General features: G+C 41.2%; 1 protein-coding gene across 1 annotated transcript; it reads left to right on the plus strand.

The window, feature by feature from the left end:
• Positions 1 to 512: 512 nt before the first annotated feature.
• LOC115357017 (DNA-binding protein RFX7-like) lies at positions 513 to 26,328 on the plus strand. The gene is made up of 9 exons (XM_030048341.1): positions 513 to 999; positions 5,920 to 5,953; positions 13,744 to 13,829; positions 14,363 to 14,485; positions 15,878 to 15,994; positions 18,525 to 18,609; positions 18,773 to 18,980; positions 19,404 to 19,702; positions 20,429 to 26,328. Exons 1-9 carry the CDS (start codon positions 785 to 787, stop codon positions 23,747 to 23,749), a joined length of 4,488 nt encoding a protein of 1,495 aa, XP_029904201.1. The 5' UTR covers positions 513 to 784; the 3' UTR covers positions 23,750 to 26,328.
• The last annotated feature ends 362 nt before the right edge of the window (positions 26,329 to 26,690 follow it).

The raw sequence follows: 26,690 nt of genomic DNA on the forward strand, positions 1-26,690 counted from the left end.
TTTTTTCTTAAATTAATATACTACTACCACTACTACTTCTACTACTTCTATTACTACTACTATTACTACTACTTCTACAACTACTACAACTGCTACTGCTACTATTACTACTACTATTACTATTACTACTACTACTACTACTACTAATAATAATAATAATAATAATAATACATTATGTAATATCTCCTGGCAATTTTTTTTTTTTTTTTTTTTTTTTTGGCAGTATTGTGTTATATATATATGTATAACAAACTATTAGAATCAGAATCTGAAACACTGTATTGATCCCCGAGGATAAATTTATTTATTGTATAGTACTGTATAGTGTATTTATTTATTTATAGCTATATGTATCTCTGTCTCTTTCTCTCTCTATACATATATGTGTGTGTGTGTGTGTGTGTAAATCAGTAATGTCTTATGGCTAGGTATTTACTGTTTTTGGATAGTGGGGGTGTTAATGCGCATGCGCAAGTGACTAGTTCTCTCACCGTGCACATGTAAAGAAATCCCACAACGTGAAGGCAGCGGAGCAGATCGGGGGACCTAGTTTTTTCCCTATCAGCTACACTTGTTTTTTTTTTCTTTTGTTTTTATTTTATTCACACGCGCTTTCGTTTCCATCCCCGCACACATGCGTGCATGTTTGGCGTTTGACAGCAGCACGGTTCGGTCGGACAGCCTCTGTTAAAACCTCAAGTGTTGGAGTTGGAACCAGAAATGTGGAAGAAGTGGGTGGTAACAACAGGCAGTGCTATCCCATTAGCACGGCGTCCTCCGGCTCATGTTGTTTGAGCCTGTTTGCTGGAGTACACACACACGCCTCCCGCCGCCACACACACCTCTTCCTCCCATCCCGAGCTGCAGCGCGATGGCCGAGGAGCAGCAGCAGCAGCAGCAGCAGCCGGAGCCGGGAGCGGGGAGCCTGCCGGCCCTGATGCCCGGGCTGCAGGGCGCTGAGGCCGGCGCCCTGCAGCTCAGGATCAAGAACTCCGTCTGGTAAGGAGAGCAGAGGGACGTGACATGTGTTAGTGAGCTGCACTGCTATGCTAGCTAGTGTGATCTGATGTCTGTCAGCGGCGGAGCAGCGTAGCCATGTCACGATCTAGCTAGCGGGAAGCCGCCGCTACCCCGCCCCATAACAACAACGTAAACAGCGTGGATTTGTAATGCCTGCTGTTGATGCTGACATTTAAAATGTCGTCTGGTGATCATAATCTGTTGATCAGGCCGGAGAGGGCTCTGGCGGACAGCGCTGCACCGAGAGCTGTTGTATTGGAAAGTGCGATCGCGTTAAAAGAAGAAGAAGAAAAAAAAAAGTCCCAAACAAGGCGGTACTGTTGGGAATAGGAGTCTGCCCCCCCTCCTCCCCGCCCCCTCCTCATCACTGGCTTGTTTACAGTCTGATAGATTTAAGGTCATTTCTTCAGTATCAGATTGCTTCTATCCATTTTAATTCTATCAGATTAGAGTCTCACTTCATTTTTAGATCTCTTTTTTTCCTTAACCAAGAGGTCCACTCATCTCCATAGCACACACAGGCACTTCTCTCCAGCCCTGTCAGCCACACACTTGTTCCATTTTGAGAAAACACTTTCCTGTATGTTGTGATTCCTCAGAGTGCTGCCTGCATTTGGGATTTGCTGTTGGCTGTGTAATGTGAGCAATGCATGAACTGACTTTGTTAGTTTAGCTGGAGTGAGTCCGGTTTCATAGAATCTGTGTCAAACAGCAGCATGTTGAATGCTGCTGTCCGGCAGACTATTGAAACACAAGGTTGTCTAAAAATGCAGCTTATGCTGTCTTTGATGCATGCACATGACTTTGCCCAGACATTTCAATTTATTTTACAGAGCTCAGTGGGTCTCGCAGTTGGTGTAATATTTCACACAAATTTGGGATAAAGTGGCCACACATGGCCAAACAATAAAGGATGGAATTAACAATGTGAAATGAAGATAGCTGGTGCCAGTGGTTGCAGAAAAACAGCTGAAATTCTGAATCAGTGCCAAGTTTATGTGAAATGTAATATGACAAAAGCAAAATGCAAAGATTGCAAAGTTTGACATTGCATTTTTTTGTAAACAAAAAGAAGAGCAACTCCTGCTAGATATTTTCCATTTCTAAATGAAGACAGATTTTATATTTCAAGTAAGCAATACATTTTTGTATTGTAACTGAGGCCACATGTCTGGCCATATTGGAAAATATACTGGAACAACAACTCAATATGGTTGAGCGTGCTTGCAAAGGGATGAGAGAGAGAGAGAGAGAGAGAGAGAGAGAGAGAGAGAGTGAGAGTGAGAGAGCACATCTTTAGTTCTCTAGCCACCGCCAGTGTAGGTGAATGGAAAGCAATCAGGTTACACACACACACACACACACACACACACACACAGATTAGGACTGAACCTTTGTGGCTGTTGTGACGCTTGTTTACTTTATGCAGCTGGAAGGAGGAGCCATCAGTTGTGAGGCTGTGTTTTTTTTTTTTTTTTTTTTTTTTTTGAGAAAACAGGAAAAAGAAGAGTATAAAAATATAGAACTGAATGCCAACCAACAATAAAGAGGATTCACCTCAGTGACCTGCTGCGGCTGGGTTGTTTAAGGCAGAATGAGGCGGTCTTAATCAGGGTCAGCAAGTTCATGTGTCCTGCAATAGTGCTGGATCAGAGCTGCAACCGTGCATGAGCATGGGCTCTGCATAAACATACAGTTACAGTGCACTACTATACACACATAATCATACTGCACTTTATGTTGGTCACTTTGTGCATCTTTGCATCATATCTTGGCCATCATTTTGTGCAGATCATTTAGATTGAATATAATATACAAAGAAGGGCTCATGTAAAGAAAGGAAGATAGTTTTGCAGTATTTCTGTTGTTTTGCACATGTTTATGCACTCCCATTCGTGAATATAAAAGACGATTTAAATATCGTTTTGTCATATGACAAGGTACAGTGTCATTATGGGTTGAAAATGACCTTATATATTAATAATCCTTAGTCTTCTCCAAATTATGGAAATTCTTTCACTTGATATATAGTATGTCACTGGAAAAGCAACAAAATATTAAAGACGTTTGGGTATGTATTTCAGTGAACTTGGGTTTAGACAGTGACAACAATAAAACTTTGTATAGCCGTGAGATTGATTTTAAAAAACATCAACTTCTAGTTCTGATATCAGCACTCAGGAGTTTGGGCTTTTACAAAGAGTGTGTCATCTGGCTACTTTGAGTGGATTTTGTCGTGAATCACTAAGCCTGAGTCACATCATCAGTTATTCCGTGCGGCAAGTCGTGACATAGCCGGTCCTGTTTTGTTTTCAAACTGAGACTGCAGCACGATTTTTTTTTTTCAGCTTTACTAGGTCAGATTAAAAAAAAAAAAAAAAAAAAAACGTGGTCAAATGTCACATTGCACAGTCACATAGGTGATTTTCTGCAAGTGAGGCAACATCTCAGCTATAATGAAGGGCAAGAACATGATGAGGAGGTGAACACAAAAAAACAACATCAAAAACGGTATTTGTGTGGGAAGGGAAACTGAACTGAACTGGAAATAAAAGTAATTTCTAATGTTGCTGGATGTTGCCATCTTTGTAAATGATCCATTTCTAATTGTCAATGATCAATAACAACCCCTGGCCGGCTCCTGCGCTCTTGGCCGGTTGCTCTGCTGTCGTGAAGTGCTGCGGCTCCTCCTGCGCTCGTTCCAGACATGAAATTCTGTGTTCCAAAACGCACCAGCGGTCATTAACGTCAGGCCCACAAACGCACAGAGCCACAGAATGAAATTTAAGATCTCATAAGTAAGCAGTTGCTTGGACAGAACAGCGGCCTGTGGATAATTATAGAAGGTCTATACAGTTAAAGCATGAACAAGTGATTGTGAACCGGAGCATTCATTAGGCCTGGTCCACAAAAAATAACGAATTTGTTTGTGTTTCCCGAAAAGAATCCGACAAAGCTTTTGCAGCTGTCTTTGATTAGGGATAAAATCAGTTCAAAAACATCTACATTGAAGAACGCTTCACGCAAAGTAAGTAAAGTCGGACCTTTTAATAATGATTTAGAGGGATTTTTATGAGCACCAATACCTGGTGGGTGTCAGCTCTTCTAGGTAAGCTCATAACGATGTGTGTGATTATAGACTGAGCTTGTTAAGTAACGCACAGACAAGTCAACCTTCGGCGTGATCAGAAAGATTTCCACTTAGAATTTTACTCAACAAACTTCAGGCCATAAGGAGTGACGGGCTTTGGAGAATCTTTTGCCATAATCTGCCCCAAATTCTTTGTTACTTTTCATGATGCCACCAGGTCACTGCTGCAGCAGAGGTTGTCAGGTGTTGTTCAGTGGAGCTGCTGAACCAGTCTTAGGAGCAGATTAATGATGGACGTCCGTCAACAGTAGGAAATCCCACGGCCCCCTGGTAACAGTCAATTAAAGTGAACTGTTCTTGTCATGGCTTAGACGATCTCCTGATGCTGACCTGCCCAGTGTCACGGAGAGTCCCGCAGCGTGACCTACCTCCTGTCTCTAACAACTAACAACAACCTGACTTGTCTGCAGATTACAGATTAGGAATTAGACCCGGCTGAGGTTATTCTCGTCTCTGGTTTGTTTTTAATGCTGTATTGCTTTCAATCTTAAGTATCTCCAGCCTAAAATTGTAAGCTGAGTATGAAATTTATTTTCCCTCCAATTTCCCCTCTATCTCGCCGTCAAGATAATGATTAGCACAAGTGCAGTCAGTGTGTTTGCTTTGCCCCCGCCGCCACAGCTGAACCTTGTATGCTTTGTTGTGCCTGGCCTCCTTTTACTGAAGGATATAGGCCAATATAATAACGATGGGTTGGGGCAGGAAAAAGCTGATATTTGGTTAATCAGCTAATCAGCTCTAACCTGTATAACCCTTGCACACACACGCACACCAGTCTGCGTGGAATAAATCGAAATAAATCTGGAGCCGAAAATCAAACAGTAAAGAAATCTAGTATGTAAAATTATTTATTTATTCATTTATTTTTTAGCAATTCTTTCCCCTCAAAGTGACTAATTCCAGTTGTAATGGAGGATACAGAGTTTTCAATGTTGAGCTTTACAGAAGGAATAATTTCTCTGTATTATTTTGGGCTATTGCAGAATTAAGTCAATTATTGTGTAAGATTGTTTCATTATTGTTTACAGCACTTAAACTATTATTTTATTCATGTTATTCATGTATTTATTCATATGTGAATCATTTAGGGTACACAGTCATGTCCGCTGTGTCTAAGGACAAAGTAATTTTTGTGTAGGATTATGATTGGTCATTTTAATGCTTTAGTTCTACCTGTCAGCCACTATCGGAGCCACGTTCTGCTGATACTGATAGTTTGTAAAGCGTCCTATCAGCAGCGATTAATCGGCCAAACTGATGAATCGGTCGACCTCTACCGTGAACTGAGCACACACAACTGCTGAAGTATCAGGGATGACAAACCAATACATGGCAACACTATTGAAAGGAGATCTCTGTGATTTAAAAGTTTTATGGTTTATGTTTAAATAAGGGCGATTAATATGATAAAAAAAAGACCCATGAGTAAAAGGTGGAAACTTTTTGATATGAAATCAAAAGTGAAAAATCGAACGGCACTCCCCCCTTGGCGAGTGCCGTGGAATCACCGGGGGTCTGATACTGAAGGGCGCCCTGGCCGGGAGATTGTTCCTGCAGTGCCTGTCTCTCTTCTTACATATGACAACATGTGTTCTTGGTCGGAGGATACATGACCTGAGAGATGCTGATAGGACGGGTGTCTCATACCAAACATTCCTCTGCTTTATAAATAAATACAGTTTGGGCACAGTGCTCGTGTTACACTGGCTTCATACTAATACTTTTTTATTATCTCTCTTTTTTTACAGCAAATCTGTACAGTCCAAAGTGGAAAACATTTTGGTGAGTATTCTCAAGAGCGTTGTGCTTGTATACATTGTTGTCATATGTACATTTTCAAATCTGTGTTCATTAAATGGGACGAGTGCACAAAATGCTTTATTTTTGTCTATGTCAAGATAGCATTGCAAGGAGCTTTGTCATAATGATCAGCACAAATGTTTCACGCACAGCAGTTGAGGTTATATCCCATGCACTGTGCGGTCCTGGAACCCGTCGGCTACCATCTGAGGACAGTTTAGCCTCTGGGGGTGACAGGCGGTAGGTTTTCGAGTGTAGCTGGAAACAAGCCGGACTCCATTTCTATTTCTCTTACGTGTTTTGTGCTTTTTTTTAGGTGCTTTAAGTCCAGGTGACATTTCTGCCAGTGCTTTCCGCCTCTTTCGCCCCCCACATGGACTTCATACAACCACTTGGACTACAGCGGAAACAGAAATGGAAACCGGAACACCTCTGACACCAAAATCTCCCTTGTCCCTCACCTGCATGTAGGCGAGGGACATCTGACGTAGTATTTGATTCATACCGATACTGTTTGGGTCCCTTGCCGTATCAGAGGTATTCTGGTTTCCATTTCTGTTTCTGCTATAGTCCAAGTAGTTGCCATTTGTAGTCTGAGTGGTTTTATGAAGGTAAACAGTTTGTGTTGGTAACAAGAGAGGCGGAACACACCGGGAAAAAAATCCATCGGGTCCCTAAAACACAACACAAACAAAAAGTATCAATGTTTGTGCTCCAGTTTCCAGCTGAAACAGTTTCCAGCTTCTTTAAAAGTGATATCACAGCAGAGACATTTTTGCCCCCATCAGATAGATGCTGTATCTTGGAACTATTTTTCTAATTTTTTTTTTTTTTTTACTACACACTGGAGCCTGTTTACCAGCCACTCCACCTGTGAGTTCAGCCAGCAGTGAGGCTCCAAGATGCAAAATTTGCATAGCAATACACTGATGTTCTTCATGTACCATCAAGGCTTAGTTCCTGTTACAGTTTATAGGGTTCAATGGGATTTGACTGACTGTTAAAAACACTGACTTATAATAAAATAAATTATAGATCTATAATAAAATATTATATATCAGTGGTTAGAAAAAGGGGCAAAAAAAAAGTTTTTAAAAAATTTCACTGCATTTGGGAGAGCAGCACATCTGGTGCACAGCCAAACAGTGGAGAAAAATAAAGTAAGACTACAAAAACATGAAGTCATGAGCACCTGGAGATTGAAGATGCCTGTCCTGGTGATTTTGCATTGTTCATGTGATTTAACATATTGTTTTGTGCATTTTTTATTTTTTTTTATTTGGTAAAACTGCTACAACACATTTTATTTACAATTTTATACCTCTGTTCAGAGCTCTAAAGATACATTTGTTTAAAATGTTATGAAGACGAGGAAAACGCATTATTTTGCATTGATAATGCCTCAGAAAAAAGGGAATATGTTTCAGTCATATCTTTTCTCAAATAAAATTCATTCAAAATATTGTGAGAATACTGAATCGTGAACCCTGTGATCATGAATCAAGTTGAAATGTGAATTGAGTGAATCGTTACACGCCTAGCATTTAGTCCCATTGCCTGCCATATAGTCTAATCTGTTTAACAAGTGATCAGCACTGCCCCCGATGGCCAAAACACAGCACTGCACTGTTCTTCCTCTCTCACAGCAGACAATTGTCGTGGTTTGACTTTCTCTATCTGTGGGCTTTGGTTGGAGTTTGGCCTCTCTCTCGTTGCCTCTCTCTGTCCTGTCTTACTTGTCTCTGTTGACTCTGGCTAAGTTGCGGTTAAGCTGCGGATCATGCAACAACCAGGGTTTGGGAATTTTATTACCATCCATGGATTACCATCCATAGAAAGACATGAGCCGTCAACCAGTGGAACAATTTAGGGGTGGGGTTACACTACACCCTCCTCCCAAATGTGTCGCTCCACCCCAAGCTGTAGCATGCAATGAAAGGTAGATTTATTGATCAGAATAGCTAAAAAAAAAAAATAATAATAAACCCTTGTAGGCATCTGCAGAAAGCTATAATCAAGTGCATTAAGCTGGAAGAAATGTATGTGATCGGTCTACTCAATTGCATTTTAATAAAGTTACTCTCATTTAGCTATTTAGTAAATGTGATTCATTATTTTTATTCAAATGGTTGGCCTTAATTTTCAACACGTTCAGGCAGTTCTGAGGGAAAACCTGAGCTAACACCAAGGGATGATGAAAGTCACCGCCTTTGACTGCACTTTCTGATATAAAGCTTAGACCAAGAGTTATGGCAAATTTACCCCTGAATGTAGTCACAGCCTTCTTAGCTTGTAGCTCAGTATCATTTGGAAGTAATATCTGTTTTTTGATGATATATATACTGGAGCATAGCCGTAATACTATACTTAAAACTTGATGTTTCTTGTCTTCATAAGAGCTCCCACGGTGCTACAGCCTAGTCATGGAGATACCTAGCAGTACACAGCCGCACAAAATAGCACAAGCTACTAGCAAATAAATTTATAATCCATAGTGTATTTGAATTTTGACTCATAGCCAGAAACCTGATGGGTCATGACGGGTCCAGGTCAGTTCAGGCTAGAATCTCAGCATTTTTAACTGGGCTGCTTTGGGCTTGGTTTATTGACATTTACTACCTATCCAGCTGCTGAAAAGCCTATCAACTGCATTTGAAAAAGGGCTGATAAAAACTCAGCAGTGCACATGCGTTTTAGTGAAAATAAGAGTTCATTGTGTATAAATGAGAACACAAAACCATGCTGGAATAGCCAATCCAAGGCAACAGACATGAAGTCATGTTGAGCTGGATGTGTGTGATAAAGTTTTACAACAGTTGCATGCCTGGCCTTGAAATGCAGCCCACAGACATGCATTACTCAGTCTTATTGTCCTTAATTTTAAAAAGGATAATCCTTATTGTTAGGAGCCATTTGTATTTACCTCTTTTCCCCATGGCTCATACTGCTCAGTGAGTGTTACCTTTAGCCATTGGTGAGCCGTGGTTCCCTAGCAACAGAAAAGCGAATAGAAAAGATGGAGGGAAGAACGTTTATTCTTAGAAACCAATTGAAAGGAGTAAAGAGCACTGAATGAGGGCATGTGTTGGCACTGCGTGTGTGTGTGTGTGTACATTCCACGTAACAGGCTGTGTATACGCTCCCCATGCAGAGGCCAGTCCTCAGGGAAGGGTTAAGAGCAGGGGATTTGAGTTCACCTCACAGGCTGCTGTCACACAGATTCCCCAGTCCTGCCAAAGCCTGTCTGGCTTTGTGTATCCGTCTGCATCCATTTGGATGTGTGTACATAGCTTGTGTGCCTGTGGCTGTGCATCTGTGTTAATGCATCTTTTTTTCCCCTCCATATCTTTACACATTCAATATCGACTTAGTGTAAAACTTTGTCTATGGTCTTCACTTTCCTTGTGATTTTTTCAGTATGTATTAGATATGATAGTCATTTTTGTTTTGCTCCAAAAATTTAGACAGAAGTTCACCCTCTGGCTTGATATGAGTAAAGTGGAGTAGCCTGAAAAGAAAAATATATTTACATAAGTTTAACTGTAGTTGCTGCTCTAAACTGCTGCAGGCTGCACATGTGCAAACAACAGAGTTTTCCTGTCCACAAAGCATTGAGGCGACCCCCTCATCCTCTCGGAGAAAGTCCAACTATTCGGCAGCCGGCCGGGGACGTGAGAATCTCCACACCTGCCTGGTGCCTGTCACCATGGGTGACTCCTGCGCGGGGGAGACATCACACATTGTGACAGCGTATCCACTGGGTCACAGTTTGGCATGCAGTGGTTGCAAACCTGCAGACATGGTTAGTTAACCGTGCTTAGTGCAGCAGAACCATTGTGGTGAGAAGGCTTAATGACATAGGTTTTAAGTTATTGCTTCCACAGTTCCACGGTTCAAGCCAGTAATCTATAATCTGTGTGGGAGGAGTCAATGAATGGCACCCTCTCCTTCCTGAATAACCCACAGCTGATGTGCCCTTGAGCAAGGCACTTAATCCCCTGCTGCTCCAATGGAACTACTCAGTGGTCAGCAGTGCAGACTGTGGTTGTACTGGGCTGATTCCAGGTGTGAGTGTGTGTAACTGTGTGAATGTGCAGCAGGGCATTGCTTAAAAAGCATAAAAAAACAACAACTCAAAAGAGGTTCTGGAAGGTGAACTTTGTCTGTGTTTGCACTGCAAGGCAAATCTGATTTCATTCTCAAATCAGATTTTTAGGCTTACTGTCCAAACCTCAAGATAAAAGTGACCACATCTAATTTGTTTGTTCAGACTGTAGAGTCGTTTGCTTGCATACTGGTTGTCACAGTAACGTGTGCCTATGCTGACTAGTGCATGACAGTTGTTTTGTTTACAACCAGCTTATGGTAGAAAAATTATTCTGTTCCTCTATATCCAGGCAACGTCCTGTCATGGTGCTGAAATTATTGAGTACATTACATTACATTATATCATTCAGCAGATGCTTTATCCAAAGAGACTTCCAAGTAGATTAAGTAAATAAGTAAGAACATATATCACAATCATTACCAATTAAGCCTTCAAAAGTAATATGTAGCTTCATAGATTTTTTGTATGTATACATAGTTATAATATATATGATTTCTTAGTCGGGAATAGGGTCTGGTCTGATAAGTTACTGCAAGTAGGGTGCAGGAGGGTCTAGGTGGATCCTGAAGAGATGTGTTTTAAGTCCCCAGCAAAAGATGGTTAGTGCTTCAGTTATTCTGTCAGATGGTGAAAGCTTCAATCAACCATTAAGGTGCAAGGAATGAAAAGATTGTGATGAATGACTTTTTAGACCACCTAGTGATCTGTGGGCAAGAAGACCTATTAAGGGCGAAACAAGCTAGAGGAACCTTACTAGAGCTTGTAGATATGGAGGGACAGTTTGATGTACTGCCCTGTAGGCGAGCACAGGTACCAGTGTCTTAAATTTTCTGCAAACAGAGATTTGTAACCAGTGAAGTGAGTGACATGAGCAAATTTTGGATGGTTGAACAGCAGATAGGCTGTGGCATTTGAGATGCCCTGCAGTGGTCTGATGGCAGAAGTGGGTAGTCCTACCAAAAGAGCATTGTGGTGGCATAGGCAAGAGAAGACAAGCACCTGTACCAGGAGTTGTGTAAGATTCTACGAATCTTATAGAGGCAAAACCTTCTGGCAGATGCAGCAGGTTTTGCAGCACAAGATAGTTGGCTGTCCAGGATCACCCCAAGTTTCCTGCACACATCAACACTGACTATAAAGGAGACGGCATATGCTGTGCTTGTTGTTGCTGCCACTGCTGGTTCCATAAAGTGAAGGATGTGGACCCATCCAAGAAGCAGTGCCTGGTGCCTTTTGATGAAAACTGTTGCAAATCCAGTGCAAATCTGGTTGCTTGTGGCTGTTCTGTGCAGCTCAAAGCAGATATGCCAAAAAATCAGATTTGAGCTTCCTATGAAACTCCTAAACCCCATTGACTCTGCCAAAGTGCTGTAAAGGACCCTCCAGCTGAGTGCCAAACTTCATTCAGGAGGAACAACCCAATTCTGTCTTCGTCAGGTGCTTTATGGGAATTTGCAAATCATGTCTTAATTTGTGGATTTGGAAAAGGCTTACAATCATGTTCCCCATGGCATCCTTTGGTAGGTGTTGTGGGAGTACGTGGTGCCTTGGCCACTGTTGTGAGACATTCGGTCTGTATGCACTCAAAGCGAGAGCTGTGCTTGCAGTCTTGGCCGTAAGTCAAGCACGTTTAAGGTGGGCATCGGACAAGGATGTGCCTTGTTCCCTCTCCAGTTTGTGCTATTCATGGACAGGATATCAAGTTGCGGCCAAAGTGTGGAAAGTGTACAGTTCAAAGATATCTCTGCTGTTTATGGATAATGTTGTCCCTCTGGCTTCACTGGACTGATACAAAATGGAAAAAAAAAAAAAGAGAAAATCTACTTCATGTCCCAAGTTTCTTAAAATAGTCAAGTTTGGATGTGGTATTTCTGGTTGTTATTTTGTTTTTGGCATCTGTCGTAAGATGTTCTCAAGAATATACAGAGTCATAATGCAGACCTCTCCTCCCCAGTGTAAAGGAGGATTGCTTGATGCTAAACACTGTTTGCTGCCTTCTAATCAAGTAGATTTTAAATTACTCCATTCCCACCACCATATCATGTTTCCTTTTCCCTTTGAAGAAGGAAGTTAGATGAGTTGCTGACTGCAGCTCAAGCACTTGCTGTCGCCCACAGTGAAGTTGGGTTAATTCAGTCCATGCATGTTACTATGTGAGTGACGAATGTGAGTGCGAGAGAGACAGAAAAGCAGACACATTTCTTTGTGCCTCTTTTTGTGTTTTCTCACTCTAGAAAACGACCCACGGCGTTCATACTGAGTTTAAATTGCTTTCATCTGTTGATTCATGGCTATCAGTCTTGCTGTTACCTTATTGCTGGTGAATGATGTTAGTTACTGGAGGTGAAGCTGATCTGCATCATTACAGTTCCACAGATGAGCATCTGAGACCTGATCACAGGGTGAAAAACTTTCCTCTGCACTCATGGAATGCAGCCCAGTGTTTCCTGCAGTGCTTCATTCCCTACTTTTCGTCATATTTATCGTGACTATGTTTTGCTATGAGGTGTATTTGCTATGCAGATGGTTGTAGCTTTGGACCTGGTAAACATGAGGGTATTTTGTTTTGTCAAATGCCAAGATGAAAAATTGTCTCCAATTTCTATCCATTGTCTTGTTTTCTTTGCTTTGTCAATGACTACGTTTACATGCACACCATATTCCGATTTGGGTCAATATTCTGGTTAAGGTAATTTTCCGAATAAGGTATTTATATGCGCTGCAGCAACTGGAATATTCCGTTTACATGTTACTTGGCATATTCCCGTGTTTCGGCGTATTCCACGCTCTTATGTAATGCAACTTTCAACCTGCGGGAGCAGCAGTACGCGTATAGGCATCTGGTCTGTCGGAAATACAGAAGAAGAAGAAGAAGAAGCTGTCGCTGTGTTTTCTCCCATCGATATACTCCATGATATTTAAGTCTTTCATTAGCTGAAGGCAGACTGCAGTCTCCTGGCTCTTGCTGCTTTTTACCATGCTGTTCGCCATGTCGTACTGCTTGCAGTAACCATAGCAACAAAGATGCCTAAGGATTCATTGTGAATCGAGCATGCGCAGACGTAACTGAATATTCCGGTATGGGGCATTTTCCAATTAAGGTGTTTACATGGCACAATATTCTGGTTAAAACAGGCATATGCCAGGGGTCTTATTCGGAATTTTCTCCAACCGGAATATGACCTTAATCAGGTTCGGTACGTATTTACATGACTCGTGCGCAACCGGAATATTGTGGATATTCCAAATAATACAGGAATATGGTGTGCATGTAAACGTGCTCATTGCCTCTCTATATTCAGTTGGGACACTTCCTTTGTCTTGAAAGTGGTCCTGCATACTGTAGACTGTCTGTGATTTAAAATTTGTCTTATTAGTCAGAAGTTTTACTTGTTTGTCTACATGGGCCAATAAGTTATTGATCAGCCTCATTGGAAATTAAGAATTGAACCATCTGCACAAGAAGATGTTCAGCAGTCATGCATTTTGCTGGTCTGGTTTGCCTGTATCTGAGAACCTTTCCTGATTATGTTTGAGCTCTGTAATTGCAGCATATACCTCTAACAGTCTAACAGTGAGGGGACACTACTTTGTGCAGATGAACTGGAAACTCTTAAATGATCATTAACATTGCCTTTGTCTTCCTCGCCTCATTCTTCTATAGCAAGATGTCGAGAAGTTCTCAGACGTTGAAAAACTCTACCTCTACCTTAAGTTGCCTTCTGGTCCCAGCAGTAGCACTGATAAAAGGTAACGATACACTTATTTTTGGCCAACATTCATAAAAAATATGATTTTGTATGTATACCCGTGGAAAGATGATGGAATATTTATGATATAGTGTTTGAGTATTGTGTTGTATTGTATACTGTTGAATGTGCCTCGCTTGTAATCCTCAATCCATTTTCACTTTGGTGATTGATTGTTGTTGCAACCTGTACTTGTAATGCCCCTTTGATACCTCTGGTTACAACAGAATACAAAGGCCAGCTATCAAACACACAAGATAGTGCCCATCTACCCCCTTGCTACAAACACTACCATGGATTATTGGAATTGAATGAAGATTTGAGTCCTCTGGATGTTTTTATCTCAATTGGTCCACATCTTCACGCAATGGTATAGAACTAAATCAAAGCTAAATGAAGCCTCTGTAATTTAATTTCCTCAGACGGAACCCTGCTGAGGATGATTTCTTAAGGGGGTTACAGGGATTTGAGTCGCTCCAATGTCATATTTTGTTGTTTCATTTGTCCCATATTAATCTATAATCCACATCCTAGTGACCAGAGCGCCTTGTCATCAAGCCGCACACAGCAGATGCACGCGTTCAGCTGGATCCGTAATCACCTAGAGGAACACCCGGAGACCTCGCTCCCTAAGCAGGAGGTCTACGATGAGTACAAGTAGGTAGAACTGTGAGCCTGTCGAGCGGCGCCAAAAGCATTTTAGCAAATTACATTTACATTAGTTATTTTTTAACATAAATTCCCTGTTGTCTTTATGCCTAATTGTTTTAAGAAGACAGATATTATTAAAAAAAAATAATAATCTGGTCTTTCAACAAACAAGCCAATTTTGAATTGATTTAATTTTAAATTATACTTTTTTATTTACTTTGTTGTCATTTGTCAATGACACTCGGCTTTGCATGTATAACATCTATTTATGTTTTGAGTTCCTTTCTCTTTTAAATTAGTGGCAGCTAAAGCGTCAGTATAAATAGATGCGGCAAGCATGGGAATCACTGTGCGCCATGTGTCGGTAATATTAGAATGGAAAGTCTGAGACAGCCATTGAAATGCTGTGGAGCTGTTATGTAACTGTCTTTTTAACTCCACTAGTGACCAGAAATACTGTGCCCTCCAGAAGTATTGGCGCCCTTAGGATAGACGGGGGAGAGGGCTTTAAAGAAAAGTCATCTGCTGCACTCCACTAATGTGCCGTACTCCAGGATTTGTTTTTTCAAAAGTGAATGGCAACAGTTTCCATAGTGGGCTTCAGCCTTTGGTACAGAGCCTGTTTAAGTCTTCCTAAAATTATTATTGAGCAGATTTTCTTGGCTGTTTTTTTTTTTTTTTTTTTTTTTTTTTTTACCACTAACTTGAAACTGGTTTAAGACGTCCATGGAAAAAAAAAAGTCTCAAAATGTTTGAAAAATCTGCTGTGCTTCCACTTCATTATGTGAAAAACCAACACTGAGTTTTGATGTGGACTTCCCTGAGTGCTATTGGACTTCAGATAGTTAGAAATTAAATGCAACTTAAATTTCACTCCACATGTTAAAGCCTACGTGTTATTTAGTAGTGTGCTCTAAATTAACCTGAGAGGCCAAGAGCAGAGCTCATACTGCAAGCAGATACTCTGAAAATATCTGCTGAAATCTCTGTGTTGTGAACGGAATTTCATCATGCTGAAAAACTTCGTCATTATTATTATTACTATAGTAGTACTGGCAGTAGTAGTGGTTGTAGCATTATTACCGTCATTATGTTTATTTTATATATTTTAATCAATATTATTACATCTCAAAATAAACCTGCAAAATAGTAGATAGAATATAGATTTTTTCCATTTCCCGGCTAACCTTTACCAGTAATTGAGGAAAGCTCTGTACTGATAGTTGTGATTACAGCTGCCTGCCTTGATATGATTTGGATTTAGGTTTCCAGGCACATGCAGTGGTTTGGCTGAAAGCTGAAATGTATACTGTGCTGATAATGCTATATTTCTAATCTGGTGGATTATTGTGTTTATTCAGATTCTGATGGATTCTGTTTCTTCATTCTGTCTTTCAGGAGCTACTGTGACAATCTGAGTTACCACTCACTGAGTGCTGCAGACTTTGGAAAGATGATGAAAAATGTCTTTCCAAACATGAAGGCGCGTCGACTTGGCATGAGAGGCAAATCGAAATATCCTTTACTGGAATGGATTGTAACAATCTGGCCCCTCTCTGGGCTCTGGTCACAGACCATCTGCTGTTGCAGTTCATAAACTGTCTAAAAATAGATGCCAAATGAAATCAAATAAAGTCCCCCTGTGCCTCCAGAGCACCAGCACAGTGCAGAGCCCCACCGGGGGAGTCACTCTGATCTTGACCTTCACCGCATATTTGTGATTCAGAATTTTTTTTCAATGACGTTGCACTGCTAGACTTAGCGTATCCATGACCTTCAGTCAGATTACTGAAATTATTATAGTGTAAAGTGAGGTCATAGCTCACTTATTTTAATGAGTTAGGGTGCAGAGCATTTTAAAACGGTAACATGTGTACACATTTTATTTTTGTTTTAAACGTGATTCTTTTCAAAAATAGACTTTGTTTATCCTTGTTGCGAGGCCATATGAGACTCAGTATGCTTCCCGGGAAAACCAGTTGAATTTAGAACATTTCCACGTCCTGCGACGATCTGTTTCAGATTATTCCAAGGGCTATATGATTGTTTGATAATTAAATATTAGTGCCCCTAATTGTTTTCTGCATGATATCATATCCTTAAAATTATTTATAAATAGTTAACAATTTTGGAACCAAAATGACAAATGCTAATCTGCAATTAAACTCTTTATGAGCCCTGAAACATATTTCCAGTTAAATGAATAATGTTTAACAGAATAAGTTAAGGTTTGCCTGCTGAGCATCAACACATAACAGATATTTGACTTTTCCAAATGCTGTGATCTTAGTTGCACTCCAACAAGTTGTAAGAGTCACAACTATTGTAAAGCAGTGAGTGTGACAGTACTCACAGTAGTACGTGCCTTTTCCCCGGTAACTGGAATCCCATCCAACTCAGACATTCAGGTAACGCTTTTAACCATAAGATGATTTGACATTGCGTAGCCTGAAGGAAACTTTAATTCAAAGCCACTTTGATAAAATTTTGGGCAGTTTTGTCCTCAACTTGAAAGCTTCAGCATGGAGGTAAAGTTAACTGAGTGCTGCAGATCTTTGCTGCTGTTACTCCAGCAGCAGCAGTTTGTAGGTGGGTGATTATTATGTCACCATCATGTCAGAAGGCAGTTCATCAGTTCTCAGTCTAAGTGACAGCTCAACTCCAAGACACTCATCTCACCCTGTCCTGTGCTGTTGAATGCACAAAAAAATTGAGAAAAGTTAAAAAAAAAAAAAAAAAAAAAAAAAAAAAAAGGAACACCTTTACTCCACAAACCAAAACATTTTAGCAGCAATAGCCTTTCTAATAAATACATGGACTGATATGACAACTGTCTTACTGGTACTGGCTTGTCAGTTGTGTGCATGTTGAGCAAGTAACTGTACCTGTGACAAAACCTAACATTTTAGCAATATCTTTTGAGAAAAACATGGAGCAGAAATTATGTTTGCAGATTTGCAAATCTAATCAGACAAAGCTATTTCTGACTAGTGACTACAAAGCATTACCACAGAAGAAAAAGACAAAGATAACATGGGTACTGTAGTCAAGTGTTTACCTGAGAAACTGACCAAATGTGCTTACAGCCAGCAAAATGTACAAAATCTGAAATGTGCACTCTATCTCCTACTACTTCTAGGAATGAACCAGTGTCAACGTAGTTGGAATAAGAAACATTATTGATTGACATTATTGATGAATATGTTTCCACCTCCAGTCTTAATCTAGTGGTTTCTAGTTCAGTTGACACAGTTGACACATTTTAGGAAAATGAACACAAGTTGTAAAAAAAATCCCTTGCAAATATCAAATACACGGAATAAAGACTGGTCCTCTTTATCTCCAAATTGTGGGACTTAAACAGCAAATTTCACACACTAAGAGACATAGCACAAACCTTTATTACTACCGTCTTTAAATCTGGTGCATGTGGTGCCATTGCCCCATAGTGTTTAATACTGAAGTCTGACTGAAGTCCTTCATCTCCACCTGCAGGCCAGTCAGAGTAAGCACAGGTCCAAGCACGAGGGTTGCTCTGCTCAAGCAGCATCGGTAGCTGGCTCCAAAGGATGACTACCATGATCACGTCAGATTTGTGCAGTTCACGCACTTAAACACAATGTCAATCAGTTATCAACACAGCAAGATTTAGATATATGTATCAGTATCTTTTTTTTTTTTAAATACTTGTCTCTGTCATAGCTGTTTTGGATATTATTACATATATTTGTTGACCATGTATGCAGTGCTGTAACTCAGATGAGAGCTGCTGCAGGCAAAACAAATTGTTTTGGTTCTTAAAAAAAAAAAAAAAATCACATGCCTTAGAAGAACATCAAAGTTTGCAACAGATTTTGCCCTCTGTGTGATCCTGTGAACAGCTTCACAATGAGTAAACCTTTTCTAACAGCCTCACAGTTCAGTGATACTTGTCTTGGGAAATTTGTCATTTGTGTATATCTGCTGGCAAATCCTCCATATGTTACACTGCCAACATACAGTCGTGTAGTGGACCAAAGTGTTTCTGACCTTAACCCCAGGTTACATATTGCTACAGTGGACTAAGGAAGAGGGCCTTTGTTCACATGCCATCATTACCCAGTCTGGATATACATAAAACAGGGGATGCAGTAAGCCTTTTTTTGCTCTTTCCATGTTACCATTTCAGAATTCTTAGACAATTATGTCTAATTGTCTAAGAATTGTATCCTCATCCTGTTTGACTCCGATTTGTCATTACTCTGTGCTGCTACATGTCATATATAACCACTTATTTGTTTTGTATATCACCAGTGTGATGTCCCAGAGTCACAAGGCCAACTCAACAGCATAAAGGAAGAAGTGCGATCTGCAGCGTGCGGGCTGGTGTGTGAGTGGGCCCAAAAGGTGCTGAGTCGCCAGTTCGATGCTGTGGAAGACCTGGCACGCTTCTTAATCAGCAGCCACTACATTAGCAACAAGTCTGTGGCAGCCCTCACTATTATGACCGGCACAGCGACAGGTGAGAATCAGTCTGTGTCAGCTGTGTGGCTTCTGTGATGAAGAGGTAAATGGTGGCATCTGGTGGCACTTGCTTCTTACTGCTTTTAACAAAAAAAGAAACAACATGGAAAAACTGTCAATGGTTTACTTAGTGACTGTTGAAAATAATTTGTTTGAAAGCACTTAATTGTGGCAAAAAAGTGAACAGGCATGTAAATAAATTTGTGAGCAAGATTTGAAAAAAATATTTTTTTTGTGGATGTAATATTAGCTGAGGAAACACAACCAAAATGTACTTTTTGAATTAATATTTTTGTTCAGTGCATATTAAGTGATTGTCCAATGAGCTGTTACCTTGTCAGTAACACAGATACGATTATATAACTTAATCGTTACCACCGGCATACAATTCTGTATTTGAATTATCCTGCTTTTTCTTCAGGGATTAAGTCTCCACAGCCAGTCTCAGCGTTTGTCCCGACTGCAGAGGCCCACTCCTTCCAGCCCCAAGTGACGACCCTGCCCTCACCTTCCATCGATGCAAAGCAGCAGCTCCAGCGGAAGATCCAGAGGAAGCAACAAGAACAGAAGCTACACTCCCCCTTACCTGGAGAGGGCCAAGCCAAGCGGACAGATGAGGGAATTCCTGGAGCACACTCCATCCTAAATGTTAGCCCTACCCTTCACTCACCTCAGCCAACCATAGGCATTGTGGTAGCCGCTGTCCCGAGCCCCATCACGGTAAGCAAGCAGAGCTTCTCAGTTTCAGGACGGAGCGTATTACATTATTGTAGTTACTCTTGTGTGATCCATTCTGTGGCACTCTCAAACGGTAAGTCCTATCTGGAGTGAATAATTTATAAGTTCACGTCTTTGATTTGATTTGAATTGAATTGAGTCAGAATATAGGTTATATAATTTAATTTATAAACAATAGGAAAACTATATAAGAGTTTTCTGGACTGACTTAATAGGCCACAACAACCAAACTGTAGAATAGAAGTCTCTTATCAGTGTTTCCTCCACCATTTTATGCAGATGTGGTGCTTTGGGTGATATTTGTAGTTGTGCTTTACATCTGTTGCTATTTGTCAAGTTGAGGTTGTAGTAATAAAAATTAGAAGATATTTTTTAATCATTAAATAATCATTGCTTTTAAAACATTTGGACTATACTTATTTTGGTATTAGATAAAGTAGTAGTAAGTAGTAAGACTAAATTGTTTTGTTTATTTTATTTTCACATGTTCTTTAGCAGTGGTGGTAGAATTCTTGCTATGGTGGCACACAACTACAACACAGAGGAAACACTGTTCTTATGCACAATGAAGATCTCAGTTTTAATGTTCAAAACTTTTGTGCAAAGTTTGAAATTGAAAAAATGGCCTCAATAGCTACATGCATGGAAAGCATCTTGTCTGAGGCCCTAACTATCTTGCAACTGTCCCAATTTCTTCCAAATATGCAGGTACAGAGAAGCAATCAGCTGCTGCCCCCCAGTCCAGTGGGAACCGGGGAGAGCAAAGTGCTGCCGATTAACTTCCAGGTAGTGACCCAGCAAGTTCAGCCTGTGAAACAGAGCCCCAAAACTCCACAAAATATTCTGGGGAGTCCGGCGGGGGACCGCACAACTCGGCAACGCTACACCCAAATCTTACCCAAACCCTCAGCCTCAAGTGCCATCACTTTGCGCTCTCCCTCCACCATGATAATCGCCAACAGTCCCATTAAGACTGTGATGCCTACCTGCCATGTCAACTCAGTCAATGTAGTCAAGATGACAGCCATATCACTTGCACCCAATAGTAGCACTACCACTGCCTCCCTCAACAACACCATTTTACACCCTGCTTCTGCAGGCATTAGCAGCTGTGGGCCTGCAGAAGAAATCAGACCTGGTCCAAAGATGAGGAGTGGATCTGCTGCCCCAATTTTGGCCCCTGTAGCCAGGCCAGGGCATTCTTCTAATGCCCAAACAGTTGATGTTGAAATGGAAGTTGAAGCAATTCATAAGAACAGCCAAGACCGGAGTCCTAGCAGTTTCAATTTGAGTCAAGGAGGAACAGTAATGAATAGGACTGGAGGAGCTGTGCCTAGGGCTGCCAGTGTGCCCATACCTCAAACTAAAGGCTCCTTAGGACTGGAGGAAACATCTTGCACTAAATGTAATGGCAACTCGTCTTCAAGCACTAACACTGTGGCAGCTTCAGACAGCAGCAATAATGAAAGCACTTTGCACTTGACTGCCTCCACTCAGAATACCAGCACTGTCTCAAATTTGAATGCCAGCACGGCACCATCCTTTGTGGGAAGCAGTGATAGAACATTACCCAAGGAAGGCTTCTTGGCTACTACAAACCTCAGGAAACGCTCTGGCCTTAGTCCAGAGTCTCAAATCTCTCCAGTCAAGAGGGTTTTCCTCCCCCAGCAGCCAGCAGAGGGCTCTGACGACCTTGGACATGAGAGTAATACCATGGTGAATAACACCCCCAGGCCTGGAGCTACAGTTAGACCTGAAAGTGCACCAGCCATAGGAAAACTTGCCGTGAAAATGAAATCTGGTGTGTCTGCTCAAGCCCTTGCACTCTCTAAGTCTTCCTTTAGAGCCAGTGGCTTCCACAGTGTTGCCAAAACACAGACCTCCATGCAGAGGAAAAACACTTCCACTTTCAGGGAAACTAGCACCCCAGTCAGTCATGCACCAGTACAACAACAGCAGCACACATTGGCACATGTGCAAGCTCTGCCTGATAACCCTGATGTCCAACAACATTTGGATGTGAGTGACCTTACGAGTTGTGTCTCAACTGAAGGGCAGCTAGAAAGAACACAGCACCAGACCTTCAACCAGTTGGCAGAGCAAGCAGATCATAAGCAAATCTCCTCCACCCTAGCCATAGAACCTCTGAATTTAATGGGTCAAGCTCCATCCTCCAGCCAGCTCGCAATGCAGACAGATATGGACTACTTTTCCTTTGATGATGATGTAACCCAGGACAGCATTGTGGAGGAACTGGTGCAGATGGAGGAACAGATGAAACTTAACAACCTGCAGCAGTTTGGCAGTTGTGTAACACTGCAAGGCCAGCAGGCAATAATGCAAGGAAAAATGATGTCCTCCAGTCAGCCCGTGACCACTTTCTACCACTCAGCAAACAGTGGAAGCAACCCAATTCAAACTCCAACGCCTACGCCGACACCCACTCCCACACCCACCTCTGAAATGATGGGAGGACCCCATAGCCTGACCAGGGAGAGTCCATGCTCTCGCATCACCTCTACAACCCCAGTGGACAGTGCCCTGGGCAGCAGTCGTCACACCCCCATTGGCACCCCACACTCCAACTGCAGTAGCACCGTGCCTCCCAGTCCAGTGGAGTGCAGGAACCCCTTTGCATTTACACCTATCAGCTCCAGTATCACCGGTTACCCTGATAACAGTGCTGTCTCCTGCAGCCCTGTCAAACCGATGCAAAGGCCAATGGCGACCCACCCAGACAAAACCATGCTGGAATGGATGAATAGCAGTTACAACAGTAACAAATCAAATAGTGAAACTGGAATCCTCCGGAACTATCAAGGCCTGATTGATGACCACTTCCAAAAGCCCCATGCCTTTGCAATCCCTGGGCAAGCCTGCCATTCTCATGCAAGACACCATGACAACCATTTTGGTCGCCTGACCCCCATCTCCCCTGTGCAGCAACAAGTAGCGAGTATGGCCAACATGACCAACCAGGAGGGTTTTGCTGTTCCAGCCCCTCTGGATAATAAAGCCACCAGCACTCCCACTACAACTGCAGCTTTCCGTTGCCGCAGCGTAAGCCCTGCTGTGCGCCAGCGAAACCTGAGTGGGAACACAGGAAACACCGGCCTTCCCAATATCCCCAGGACTGTAGTGTCTCCCTTTAATTCTCCTGTAACACCTGAGGTGTTAAACATTTTTGCCAACAGCCAGACAAATCTTGGTGTAAACAGCATGGCTCAGAGGAGCCGCTCCGTGCCACTCAACATCATGATGCAAACTCAGGTGCTGCCCATGCCGGGCCAACAATGCAGCAACAAAAAAATCACCAGTGTACTCCTGAGTAAGATGGATGGTGACCATGACACTGTGCGGGGTCTGGGCATCAATAATTTGTCATCCAGCTATACTGCACGTATGAACCTCACCCAGATTCTAGAGTCTGACCCCAACCTTCCCGGTAGTGATGACCACCACACACTGATGACCTCTACTGACTCCACCAGTACATATACTTTCCAGAGGTCAAACTACCTTATGGAAAACAGTATGAATAAGCAAATGATTCTCTCTGCAGGTGACAACCAACTGCAGTCCACTTCAGGACAGCAGAATCAACTTCAGGGCCAGGGTATGTTGCTGTCTCTGGACCCTCAGCAGCTGCAGCAACAACAACAACAACAACAACAGCAACATCAGCAGCTGGGTTTCGGCACGACTGTTAAAGACCTTGTAACTGACAGTAGCCTTACTCCTGGCAGCCAACTCATGGAACAGGTGTCGGAGCTAGGTACTGGGGCGGCAGAGTTCCCTGGTGAAATCAGAATGACATCTGAGCTCTCCAGTAACATCAGTGACTTGAACACTTTGGATACAAACCTTCTGTTTGACCCCAATCAGCAGCCAGGGCAATATCAAGATGCTACACCGGAGGAATTGATGAATGATCCACTGTTTCAACAGATCTGTAGCGAGACTGCCCATTCTGGTGGACTTGACTGGCTAGAAAGCAAAGACCATCCCACTGTTGGATTAATGGGCTAAACAAAAAGATTATTTTATGTAGTTATGTTCATAGTGTTCATGTGTGGTTACTTTTTGATTATTTGTTAATTTATTGTTCAAGCACTCACACTGTATTTTGTAATGCAACACACTGGACGCAGGAAAATTGTCCAGTCTAAGTGCCAGGCTGAACTGAACTGATTGCTTTGCAAGTATGCTGAAGCACTCTGAATCAAATGCTGGTCATTGCCCTTTCTTCAGAGAACATAACCTCATGCTGTGATTTCAAAAGCATTTAAAACAAGTAGTCAAAGGTAGTGTACTTTTTATTTTTAGAAAGTCAAAGGAACCTAATCCTAACAGTCTGTATGTGTTTGCATGCTTCATCTTTGTTTTTGTTTTTCATTGTTCCTCTGATGGTTCGTGATTGGAATAATTTCGTTTAACAGGACTGTCATAGTTGAAGTTTCAGTATTGATACACAGTTTTATTGTAAAAGATTCTTTGCTATTCCATGTATTGTTTTATAGGAGTCTAATTAAGGCATAAGATGCAAAATTGAAACCAAATTAAAATATATGCACTGTTTACCCAAATACTATGTAATAATAGCTTGAAAACCTGGGATGGCATAATGTAGGCTAACTGAAAGCAAATAGATCAATCAACTCATTGATGGACATTATATAATTCAAAAATGTAGCTTTAGCTCTTTAGATCAACAAAACTGCATGTCATACATCACATTTTGGAATATTAGGCTGTTGGTCAACACCAAAATCATACACGAGTCTCCAGTTAATCATTTGTCCTAGTGCTCCATACTGACATTTGAGCATACTGTATGTTGAGTGACTTTGCAGTAAGCATTATCCAAAGTAACAAAGCCCTGCTTCTAGTAATAAAAGGTTGTTGGTGTGTCTGTGCACCTATGAGGTTGTATGCACAGGATTAGCTCCAGTGAGATGCTAGATACCATCATGATGGTATTTAAGAGGATGGTAACCAGATGTCAGTTTTTGGTTGCCAAAACTGACATTTTGGTTATTTTAATGGATTCAGTAAGTCAAAAGATGTTGCATTTCTTATGGTCAAAAAGCAGAATTACACTATACATTGATGTGTTTAATGAGTTCATAGATTTAAGTTTTTCCTCAAAATTATTTAAACTGTAATTTCTTACAGGTAATGTCAATATTTGGAAAGTTCAAGAGTGACAAATAAGTGAAATGCACATGAACATAATGTAGCCCTAGGCAACACCAACTTTTTTGGTCTTTTAGTTGACATCTTCATTTTTTCTTACACAGAAAAAGAGCCTGCAAGCACAGCTGAGCAGACAGCACCAAATGGTTGCCAGTGGAACAGATCTAACTGCCAAAGGACACTTGGCAACTATTAGTGTTGCATATGTTCATTATGTACCCTGTATATTCATACATTTTGAAAATGAAATATCATTCATTCAAATCAATATAGCTAACACAGAAACGGTTTATTTTTTAGGTGAGTCACCACATGCTCTTGTGCTTTGCAGTGATTTTTCAATGTACACACAGTTTCTTAAAGCCCATAGTGAAAACAAAACTATTTGCACAAAGACATTACTTACATTGCTTAGAGTTACCAAAAGTTCTCATTTTGTCACTTATAGGATGATGCAGGTCATCTGTGATCACTCAGTATACTGTTTGCTTAAGTGTCAGCATAGAGCACTGGAGCAAACATTGGGACATGTGCATTGCTTGTGTCCTGAGATGATGTCCTTAAAAAAAAAAAAAACTAGAGAGACTTGAGGAAGCTTTGAATGGTATTTTTTCCTCCCATCAGCCTTCATAGTCAATAACATGAAAAGTATAAGAGTAGTCTTTAGATTCGTACAGTATCCTTGTCAGTGTTGTGGAGAAGGGTTTTCTCTATGGGGAAGAGTGAATCTTGTCGCTGTCACGGTTGTTTAATCAGCAGGAGGGCATTCAAATGGTGAACTGAATTGTGAGATGCTCATCACACAAGTTGACCACTTAACCTCACTTCATTCAGCTGTCAAAAGTCAGCCTGGGTTGTTTGGGAACCTCAACGAAAGGGAAAAAAATCTGTGAGGAGAAAATATTTAACCGAGAGCTGGATTCACCCCCTGATATGGAGAGCACCTATACAGAGTTCAAGTATATAAGAAATGCCAGTAATTTTCCATATCACAATGGAAACTTAAAACTTATTTTTAAAGTGTTCAAGGGATTGTCCAAATGCTCTTTTACTTTATTGCAAAACATGTTTATTTATTTAGTACCTTTTTGATTTGAAGGCAGAAATCTTTACTTGAACATGACTAATATGTTTAAGAAAAAATGTGTCTTTTGAATGAAAGAGAAAGGAAATTAATTAAAAATCCATTCCCAAAGTACACTAGAGCATCAGTCCTGTGGGAAGGATATTGTACTCAGTGTCCACTCTTCTGAGCTATGCATTTTTTTTTACAACCCCCTTGTAAACAAAATGAACAGGAAATTCTAAAGATCAGTAATTGTTACTTCATAGTATATTTATAACAGAATGAGACTGAATATCAGCAATGAAGGCTCATGAGAAACCTTGAAAGACTATGACAATCGGGACTTTAAAGCTTTGGAGGGAGGTTGCTGCTTTCCCTCTGGTTCAAAGATCTTGCACTCTGACTGCATCCCTGACTTGTGCAGGCAGAGTATCTGACAGCAGCAGAAGTCTACATGGTGTCATGTAATGACATCCAAAATGACTGGTCAAGTAAGTTTCCTTATTTCTGAGTAGCAGGCACTATGCTGATCAAAGCGCACCGATGTAACATTTGTGGTCTTATGAAAATATATAAGAACTTCAGCAAGCTTGGCTCCTTCTGAAATCACTGTAGCAGTGACAATCTGTGATATAGCTCATGTCTTTATCTCACCTTTTCTCATTTTAATAATGCACTATTTCATTTGTATGGTGAAGGGAATTTTTT

This window comes from Myripristis murdjan, chromosome 3, assembly GCF_902150065.1.
Source record: "Myripristis murdjan chromosome 3, fMyrMur1.1, whole genome shotgun sequence".
NCBI lineage: Eukaryota > Metazoa > Chordata > Actinopteri > Holocentriformes > Holocentridae > Myripristis > Myripristis murdjan.